The sequence below is a fragment of the Amphiprion ocellaris genome, chromosome 19, assembly GCF_022539595.1.
Source record: "Amphiprion ocellaris isolate individual 3 ecotype Okinawa chromosome 19, ASM2253959v1, whole genome shotgun sequence".
Taxonomy (NCBI): Eukaryota; Metazoa; Chordata; class Actinopteri; family Pomacentridae; genus Amphiprion; species Amphiprion ocellaris.
Window position 1 is genome coordinate 26,299,120 of NC_072784.1, and position 10,880 is coordinate 26,309,999.

The 10,880-nt window shown below is 43.2% G+C and overlaps 1 protein-coding gene across 1 annotated transcript; it reads left to right on the top strand.

Annotated features, from left to right (window-relative positions):
• The first annotated feature begins 2,246 nt into the window (after nt 1–2,246).
• cdr2l (cerebellar degeneration-related protein 2-like) lies at nt 2,247–10,291 on the top strand. Its single transcript, XM_023265399.3, has 5 exons — nt 2,247–2,640; nt 5,235–5,347; nt 7,414–7,562; nt 8,017–8,181; nt 8,494–10,291. The coding sequence occupies exons 1-5, from the start codon at nt 2,562–2,564 to the stop codon at nt 9,422–9,424; spliced, it is 1,437 nt and encodes a 478-aa protein (XP_023121167.1). The 5' UTR covers nt 2,247–2,561; the 3' UTR covers nt 9,425–10,291.
• Nucleotides 10,292–10,880: the final 589 nt, after the last annotated feature.

Here is a 10,880-nt window from a genome sequence, read left to right on the forward strand (position 1 = left end):
TTTTTTACATTGCTGCTACATGTTGTGTTTTTGGCTGCTGGAACCAAGAACAAAAAAAAAAAAAAAAAAAACCATGATACTGTCTGATCTAAAACTGTCCATTTAGATTTTTCTTGTATTTAAAACTAGCTCATTTCAGTTGTTTCTGTTGTCTCTTAGCAGTGAGAGAATCGGGGCTGAGAGGGACTTTTTTTTCTTCCTATTTTTAACGCGGGATTCCAGTAATGGAAATGTTCCTTATGTTAGTTCTTAGTGCCTGTTAGGACTGAAAGCCTACGGTTTCTGTCTCCGTAGAGAACTTGAAGCACTGATGGATGCAGAGTTGCAGCTGATGAACTCTTGGCTCCTAATTGTTTACAATAAAGTGAAAGCTGGCGAGAAAGAAGCAGCCACACAGTGAGACGTCCCTTATTGTGTGGCCAATTTATGTCTTTTGTCATTTGGGCATTTAAACCGACTGAGGGCTGTGGGTGAGGAGGGGAGGAGAAGGGGGAGGAGAAGGGGGAGACGTCCCTGATAGTGTAAGTAAATGGTGACGTCACCTCCAGTGGTGCTGCCTTCAGGAGCTCCTCGTAATTTACAGCGTCCTGCACTGACGCCGTACAGAAGTGCGATTTTATCGGAGGTCAGTTGCATTAACTGAGGAAAACGTGACAGTTGTAACATCTTCAAGCTTCTGAGGGTTCAATTAGAAGCCGTGCTAGCTTTCTTCACATTCCACAGTGAGCTATCTTCTCATCAGCAGGCATAATTTTTAAAAAGTGGAGATGATATGGAAGAAACAATAACAGCAGTCTGACTGTATGTAACCCACTTTTAAAGGTTTTTAAAAATACATATAAATTATTACACTATGAAAAATAGAAATGCAGCATCCAAACTGTCTTATTTTTAAAGTTAGAATGCTAATTTATATGGATCAGGTTAAAAAAGAAAGAACGGAATTAAGTTTTTCAAGTGACAAATTCATAAAAGGGTCATTCCAGAATTGGAGGACATTTGGGCGTCAAAATTTTTGAAAAGTTAGCCTTCTCTTCTACAGTTTTCTACTACATATTCATCAATAATAGGTGATAAACTAGCAAAGGCTTGACTGGCTCACCTTAGACATCAATGGTACCATTCACTGATTACATGTTATATTTGTTGTTTGCTAACCCTACTCTAGTTGATAATCCATGCTGAAATTAGCTTTTTCTCAGCAGTAGAAGCTAGATATTCAGCTAGCTGTTACTACTGACCAAGAGGACAAACTTACTGATGGAAAGAAGTTAAAAGAATTTGTCTTCTCCTGACAATGTGCATAACAGGGTTGAATGAGGTAGATTGTGACATACATAATTGCTATTTAAAATATTATGTTGATTAAAAAAATCCCACAATTACAAGAGACATCGATGGAAAAATAATACCAAAAAAGAGGAGGTTTAAGTTTCATTTGAACTGTTATATTTGAGTTTTGGTCATCAGGGGGATGGCATAAGATAAAATGACATTTTAGGGGGAACTTCAGATTTCATTGGTATTTTTAAAAATATTTTCAAACATTCTTTTCTCCATTTTTTAAAAAAAAAAGATTTGATCTCAGTACAAGTACATTTACACAACAACAGCATGTTTTAGTACTTTGTACATGGATTATTTGAAATTAGATGGGCGGGACGTAAAATGTGCTCCAATTCTGGAATGACCCAAGAGTTCATCCAAAAACCTGCTCAGGTGTGGCTTTACAGGAGAATAATCAGATTTTGTGACCAGTGCACAATCACTCCTTTAACCAGTGACTATAAAGGGCCACTATTACATTATTTTCCACATCAGAATTTAAATCTGAATCCTTTTTATTGCCAAATAGCTTCACATATGAGGAATCTGACTTGGAATTTTGGTGCAGGTAATTTTTTTTTAATAAAAATAACTTAAACAGTAAGTGTTACATGTCAAGTAAAAAGCAAATGCTCCAAGTCAAATAAATAAAAATCATGAGAAACTACACTTTAAATTTATGCACTTTCAAACTACAGCAGAGAAAATGGAGCATCTGTGGTTTTAAAAAAATAATTCTCCATGTAGCTTGCATGCACAAATACACCAAATTTAGTCTGCAGCAATGAAGTAAAACCAGCATTCTGCTGCTTTTAGGGATCAGGAAAAGAGCAACCTGCAAAAGGCAAAGCTGCAGCACACGTTTTTTGTTTGTAGCCTGCATTTCCCACAGCCTCTGAACGTAGCAGCAGCAGCATTTGGCCACTGGGCTGTAAACGAGCTGCCAGTCTGCGTCTGCGAGGCCCTGCTGCACATCCAGCACCGAGGAGACACACGGGAAGCGCTGGCATCCTCCTGCAGCGGCCGCTTCGCTGGTTTTTATTCCCGGCTGCAGCTCTGATGCGGCGTCGCTGGTTTCTGCGGATGGAAGAAGAAGAAGCAGGTGCGGCGATGCTGCAGGGATTGTCTCTCTGAGCACATTCGCTTCTCGGGGGCAGGAGGCGCCGCCGCTGTGTGTGTTTGTGTGTTTGCTCATCATCACAATCTCCGGCTCAGAAACAAGTTGAGCAGCATCGATGCTCCGCGCAGGAAGGATGGAGGAGTTTGTCACGGAGGAAGAGGAGCCTTGGTACGACCAGAGGGACCTGGAGCAAGGTGAGGCTTCGGCTTTAATGTCTTTGGTTTGTGTGGATGATCAGAGGATGTAACAAAGACCCATCCGCATGCACCGAGACAACAAGAGGGTGGATGGAGCAGGGAGGAGGCTGCACTCCTTGTTAGGCTGTTTCATGCACGAGTTCATGACATTTGTGAGCCTCTAATTCTCAGTTTGCTCTCCCATTATTCTCATCATGTCAGTGGTGCTTCCCGGAATAGTGCTGCTGTCTTGCTGAGTGAATGTTGCCTCTGTTTCATCTTCTGATCCATGCAGGGTCACAGCTAGTCATCCAGACACTCATCTCCTCTGTCCAGACAGGTTTTCTCACCAAATCTATCCAATAAAGTGTATTCTCTCTGCAAAACTATAGAAACATGAAAGCAGTAGTCATGCATTTCCTGTTTAGGTTGTGTGTGGCTGCCAAAAGGAAGATTTTTCTGGGAAGAACAGTGCAGAATTTTGCAGATTTTAAAGTGTTTGAACCAAAAAAAAGAGAGCTCAGAGTGTGTAAAAGGTCTTAGCTTGCATGTCCAACCAGGAAATGTATCAGAAATGTAGTGTTGGCTGCTTTGCTGTGTTATCAGACTCCCAGTAATGACTTAAATGGATGCACTTTGATGGACGGTGCATCTCAGAGGACAGCTGAGTGCTCTCTCTGGATGAGTGTCCTTCTGTAGCGCTGGCCTGAGCGTCACCCCATCTCCTGATTACCTGCTGACCCAGAGAATTAAAGCAGCTTTGCGTCTCATCATAGCACAGTCAGAGAGGAGGGCGGCAGGTGGATTTGACTGTGTGTTTATGTGTGTGTGCTGTCAGTTTTTCATCTCGGTGTTATTCAGCATCTAGACTTAAAGCCCTCCACTGATCTGATTAGGGAGCCCCAGACGAGACCTCCTTAGTCTGGGATCAGAGCTTTCAGGCTTTGGGGTCGGATTGGGAGCACAATTGCCAAACAAGCATCATCCAGCGTGCACTCATAGTCAGTTATCATTTTACTCAAGACATTCTCAAGTCCACCTGTGCAGATGGCATGTTGTGGTGCTTCATCTGACATGTGAGGGCCTTGTGATCTCAGAGCATCACGTGTAGAGAGCAGCAACACACGAGCAAATGTACAGGCCGTCTTCTCGATCTGGATCATCAGTACATTTCCAGTTATTAGATGTGCGATTCGTGTTTTTTTTTTTTTTTCCTTCTCCCCAGCACCGCCTCTTGCTTCTCTCATCCTCGCACATAATTCAGAAATTACATAAGTCAGACTCGGCATGTGCCGGGCTCTGGAGCAGAAACGGTGCCGTGACTGAGTTGGACCTGGGGGCTGAAGGCTCGCTGTGCTCATTATCACTGTGCAGCTCTTCTGTTATCAGTTGTGCATTGTTGAAAGCAAAGAAACGGCAGCCTGTCCCTGCCTCCCTCAGCAGCATCGGAGGCAACAGAGATGAGCGCAGTGTGAACTAATGAAGCTTGTTAAATACATTAGATAACACAGAGGGATTCTTGCAAATATAGCAGTTTGCATGTGAATACAGTGTAAATCACAACTAATCCTGTGCAATGATGCATGCGTGTTCCTGTCACTGTTCACACAATACAGTGTGGTGATAAAACACTCCATTCATGACCAGTAATGGATGTCAGTGACTCTCTGTTTCTTCTCGTCTTTCCACTCCTCCACTGCTGTGTTGATAGGAGCTCCAAGTATGCAGAGCCAGCAGGATTCTCCTCCTCCTCCTCCTCCTTGTTTTCAGTCCAGCTCACTTTTTGTTCACCAGGGGAGATGAATAATTTATGCTTCAAGCTGTGTTGTAAGATATCAGCCACTGTGGAGGTGTTGTCTGCAGTGTTTTCACTGCTCAGGCTCCTGCTGTGCACATGGATGCAGGTTTGTATTGACATGATGTGAACTCCAGCAGACAGAACACATAGAGGAGGAAAGTATTGAAGTTATGTCTGCTAGGTTCAACACTGGGAATGTTTTTTACAATTATAAAGTGTATTTCATTAGCCCAGATAGCTCAGCTGGCTGGCTGGTTCTGCATAGTGGCTTGGTGGTTAGCACTGTCGCCTTGCAGCTAGAAGATCCCCAATTTGCATCCTGGCCTTCCTGGGATCTTTCTGCGTGGACTTTGCATGTTCTCCCGGTGCATGCGTGGGTTTTCTCTGGGTTCTCCAGCTTACTCCCAAAAACATGCTAAGGTTAATTGGTGATTCTTAATTGTCTGTAGGATGTGAGTGTGATTGTTTGTCTCTATATGTAGCGATCCTACGATAGACTGGTTTGCTGCTACTGGTCTAGACCTGTCTAGGGTGTCCCTGTCTTCGCCCTAAGTCAGCTAGAATAGGTCCTCGTGACCCTAGTGATGATTGTATAGATAACTGATGGATGGAAATGTATTTCACAGCACAGGAGTTTGTGTTACATCCTGACTTAACTGAATAATTAAATTAATTTTGTCCAAAAGCCTCATTTGAAGCTTGACTGCTCTTAGAACAAGAAATCCTCAAATGATGTGAGAATGAACTCGTGTGCCCTGAACTCACCTCTTTCTGCTGTTATTGTAAATGTTCTTCTTCTGTTGGCTTCTTTTAGACCTACATTTGGCTGCAGAGCTCGGCAAGACTCTCCTAGAACGAAACAAAGAGCTGGAGGACTCACTGCAGCAGATGTACATCAACAATGAGGAACAAGTGCAAGAGATTGAGGTATGTTTGTCCCAGATGTTGGAATCCATACAGATCTTACACACACACATCCTGTTGATCTATGTGGCATCACCTTCTGATTTTGTTTTGAAGTAATTACTGTAAAGCGTTTGGAAGAAAGAGAAGCACCAGAGCCGTGTGAACATGAAAGGAAAATTACTGAATGTGACGCCTTATCACAGCTCAAAGACTTGACTCCCTTTTAGCGAGAAGCCTTGCCAAGACACAGGAAACCACTGGTGGGATCACATGAAACAAAAACTACTTAAAACAATGCTACAGTCATGAATGCATGTAGGAAAATAATGCAAATGCCTGTGATGTGTTCCAGTTGCTAGAACTGAACACACAAATTGCATACACTTGATAGACTCTTTTTCATGGGGATTCAACTCCAATAGAGGCAAATGCTCGATGTCGATTTTCATTATATATCAGTGGATTTCTCTTATTTTTATGGACTGACATTCCCCGAACCTGAGTCGAGCCTGAACAATACTGCTGGCTGAAGCCTGTCTGGGGGCACCACAAATTTCTATCTGCAGGAAAATCCCAAATAGGTAGATGGATAAATGGAGTGTATTTAACAACCTATTCAGCAACTTACCATGAAGACACCCTTTGACTCCGCACCACCATTTATGCAGCTTTGATATATACTCTGCTACATGTCCTGCAGTCAGAGCTGTAGGTGTTATGAATAAAAGAACTCTGCTTGACAAATTTCATGAGGACCCAACCATTTTTTCTGCATTATGCTCTGTAAAAAAGTTAAAAAAAACCTTTCATATCTGTGCATATTGAATCGCATACACTGCCCGTCCAAAAAATGTTGCACAGTCTCATATTTCATTGGACTACCTTTAGCTTTGAAAACGGCACGTTTGCCTTGGTATCATTTCGTTAAGCTTCTGCAAAGTCACAGCATTTGTTTCTGTCCAGAGTTGCATTAATTTTCTACCAAGATCTTGTATTGATGATGGGATAGTCGGACCGCTACGCAAAATCCTCTCCAGAACATCCCAAAGATCCTCAATGGGGCTGAGGGCTGGACTCAGTGGAAGGTCAATCCATGTGTGAAAATGACATCTCATGCTCCCTGATCCACTAACTGACAATGTGGGCCCCATGAATCCTGGCATCATCATCTTGGAACATGTCCATGAACATCAGGGAAGATAAACTCCATTGATAGAAAGACCTGGTCATTCATTATCTTCAGGTAGTCAGCTGACCTTATTCTTTGGGAACATAACGTTGCTGAACCTGACCAACCCCAGATCATAACTCTAACCCCCACAGGCTGGTAGATACTAGCCATGATGAGGGCATCACTTCATCTGCCTCTCTTCTTACCCTGATGCTCCCATCACTCTGGAACAGGGTAAATCTGGACTCTTCAGGACTCCGTTTACCACTATCCTTCAGGTTTTAATAATGTGTTGGATGGTTCTTAACCCCATTTTGATAGTTTCAGAAATCTCCTTAGTTGTTTTCTTTGCTTGAAGCAGGCCAATAATTTGACCCTTCTCAAACAGATTAACATCCTTTCTATGACCACAGGATATGTCTTCCAACATGGCCGTTTAAGAAATGAGAAGTTACTCACTGCGTCAGCTAGGGTTCAGTAAGTTGTTGCAGCTGAAACATATTCATCACTGCAGTAATTATTCAATGGAAGGCTCTTACCTCTTTGTTTTGTTAAATCCAGGTGGCGACATTTTTTTTTGTTTTTTTTTCTGGACAGGCAGTGTATATGCTAATACTGTTAAAGCTGTAATATCAGCCTGTAATATTGGCCGACTGATGTAATGGTTGGGCTCTAAACTTGAATTTCTTTCAAATTTGGATGTCATTTAGTGTTAACGTTTAATTATATAAATTATTTTATTGCAACTGAACTGTCAGTTTCAGGTCTTTTGGTGAAGTTTATAATCATACAACTGCATGTTTTCATTTTTCCTGGGCTATCAGTACCTTTGGTTGGAATCGCTTCTCTAGTTGAACAATTGAAGATGGATGTAGTCACTCATTTTTAACATGATATGATGTGATTTCCTTTGCAGTACCTGTCCAAGCAGCTGGAAATGTTGAGGGAGATGAACGAGCAGCATGCAAAGGTGTACGAACAGCTGGATGTGACTGCCAGAGAGCTGGAAATCACCAACGAGAAGCTGGTGCTGGAGAGCAAAGCCTCACAGCAGAAAATAGACAGGTGACAGACTGTGACAATTAATCATAATCCTCTCCACTGAGGCCTATGTTACAACAATGATCACCCTCGTCATCATCACATGCTGTAAGTCCTTACAGGGAAGTCACATAAGCATAAACGAACAAGAAGCTCCAAATTTCAGGAAGTAGTTTGTGTTTTTGCTGTTAGCTCGCTCTACCTGAACTTGTTACACGTTTGCTCCCTTTAGAAATTTCATAATCATAATAAGAGATTAAAGTTATTTACAAGTCATGTTACAGGACTAAAGGCTAAAACATGTTTTTCAATGGCCGCCTCTGTTGTTTCTAAATATCCACGGTCACATTCTTTGTTTTGTAACAGCGACTTACTGCAGCTTTTAAAGAACGGTATGCTGGTGAAGGAAAGAGTGGAGTCGCCTTATTAGTGACATAACAGGCCCTGAACAGACATTGCTGTGTTTGTTTGTGTGCAGGTTGACTGGCACCATGGAGACGTTGCACGGTCAGGTGGACAGTCTCACGACTCGGGTCGAGGAGCTCAGGACTCTGGAGGAGTTGAGGGTCCACAGGGAGAAGAAGGAACGTCGAAAGACTGTCCACTCCTTCCCCTGCCTCAAGGAGCTCTGCACTGCGCCCAGGTCGCCCAGAGTTAATTTATAATCTACAGTACAGCTCACCAACACTCATCAGAGGTTTTGTTGGCATTCTAACTGGCCCATGCAGATTAGTATGGCGCTAATAGTAGCTGCATATGTTGCTGCTGAACTGATTATTCTGCAGGATGCCTGGTGGGGTGATTAAAAAGATCTCAAGTCATTATTGGATTACAATTACTGGTATAATCTGGGCTTTATCAGCTACAAAGAAAGTACTGATTGTATGATTGTTGAAGTTTAAGCAGTATTTAAATGAAATCTACCTCATTTAGTGATGTGACACTTTATTTTTAGGTATGAGGATGGTTTCCTGCTGGCCAATCCGGGTAGTGTAGACCTGGCTGAGAGACGACCACTGGATGAGGAAAATGACCGCCTGAGGGACATCGTTTCATCGCTGCACTCAGCCATGGCCACAGAGCGGTCGAAGCGGGAGGGCGCTGAGCGGGAATGTGCCGCCGTGCTGCAGGAGTTCGAGCGTCTGGAACAGCGTCTGTTAGGTGCTGAGGGCTGCCAGCTGCGGGTTCAGGAGCTCGAAGCTGAGCTCCATGAGATGCAACAGCTCAGGAAGTCCAGGATGTGTCTGATCGGAGACATGGAAGTTGGCCTGGAGACGCTGCTCACTAATGGCCCTGAGACGGACACCCCAGAGGAGGTGGCGGGTCTGGAGGAGGGAGGTGAAGGAGGAGAGGCTGGAGGAGCTGGCCAGCAAGGAGGCCCAGTGAGGAAGAGCTGCAGCGACACCGCTCTGAATGCCATCTCGGCCCGCGATGCCTCGGGCAGACGGCAGGGCAGCTACGCCCTCCATGCCAACGGAGTTCGCAAACGGGGCATGTCCATCCTGCGGGAGGTTGACGAGCAGTACCACGCCCTGCTGGAGAAGTACGAGGAGCTGCTGGGCAAGTGCCGGCGTCACGAGGAGAGTTTGTGCCACGCCGGGGTGCAGACCTCCAGGCCCGTCTCCAGAGACCCCTCCATGAAGGAGTACTGCATGGCTGCTGCTGGACCTTCTACCTCCGGGGCCGTGGCCACTCCTCCAACACCCCCCCAGACTCCCTCCACCCCGGAGGCCCTGGAGGGGATCAGCAGGCAGGTGGAGCAGGTAGACAAACGGCTGAGCCAGAACACACCCGAATACAAGGCTTTGTTCAAAGAAATCTTCTCCCGACTGCAGAAGACCAAGAGCGACATGAACTCCACTAAGAGCAGAAAAACTCACAAATGAGCCAGAGCTACTGAAACTACACAACCTGAAAACAGTTTCACAAGACTGATTTATCTTAATTTACCTCACTGTTTTCCAAAACTTCTTATTTAACTCTTGCCCCATCTTAACTTTAAGGGTGGATGCCTGAAGTCATGCAGTTGGTGGTGGATGCCTGTTTTGCCCTCTTGGAAGGAAGCTGTGGGCGGATTAATATGAAACTGCCAAATGTTTCACCACACTGAGGGGAGATGGTGTGGATGAAATGCCTTTACTGAGTGACTGTAACTGACGAATAATCAGAGCGGAAGGTTTGTCGCCATGTAGTGTTTGTAACTGAGATGTACTGATGCAGGAATTAACTGTTGTTTAATTTGTATTTATGCGAAACACTGATTAAGCCAAATAAGTAATCTAAAAAAAAAAAAAAAAAAAAAAACAGCAAATCTTTCATTGGCTTTGAAACTGAAAACATTTGAAGCATGTATCTGTTGAAGTAACGCTAAATGCAAAGTGTGTCTTTAAAAGCAGGTAAAAAAATAAAGCACACAAGCTTCTAAACAGCTTGAGGTGATATTTAGACTGTTTCTGAATCGTTGGATGGCACAAATCTTTTCTGACAGCTGCCGAAGATTACTGTGTGTAAGTGCTAGATGATTTGTGTGTCGCATGGTTGCGTTGGTCACCAGTGAATAGGTGCCAACGTCTCCGTGGTAGTGTGGGTTTAAGGCTCTGTGGGACTGAATGATCTGCATTTCAGTTTCAAGGATTTGTTTGATCTTTGCATACATGATGAAATAATCAGTTCTACACTGTGGTGTCACATCGTCAAAGTTGTTCATGTAGTATTTAAATGCTTTCTGTTGATTAAAATGACAAACCTATCAACCATTTTGTTAAAAATTATTTAAAGTGCCCATATTATGCACATTGGCAGGTTTGTAATTTTATTTTTGGGATCCGCTACATGCTTCAATGTTCCAAAAACTCATTATTTTCTCATACTGTCCGCTGTTGAAGGATCTCTTTTAACCCTCTGTCTAAAATACTCTGTTTAAGCTCCTGTCTCTTGAGGTCTATGACAGGTAAAGAGGCATAGCAGTATCTGAAGCCAAAAAGGCAATAAATTGTCATTTTTCAAACAAGTTTGTTTGAAAAAAAAAAAAAAACTGCCAGGATGCATTTTTTAAAATTTCCTAGAATGTTGAACAGTGTAACAAGCGCTTTTAAATTCCGCTCTTTAATGTGACGCTGTTAAAAGCAGCCATTGATGGTGTAAAAATGCAGTGTTTTAATGCATCTATCTACAGTGCTGTGTAAAATTCAGCTACTAAGTGTTTTAGGCACATTTGACACCACAAAATTTGTAATACTACTGTGTGTCACCAAAGCAGTGTACAAAGAAATAATATTTAGATTCTGACAGTGTGAAAACTGTTATTTTAGTTTGAGGGGATTCATGGCCCTTTTACTTTTC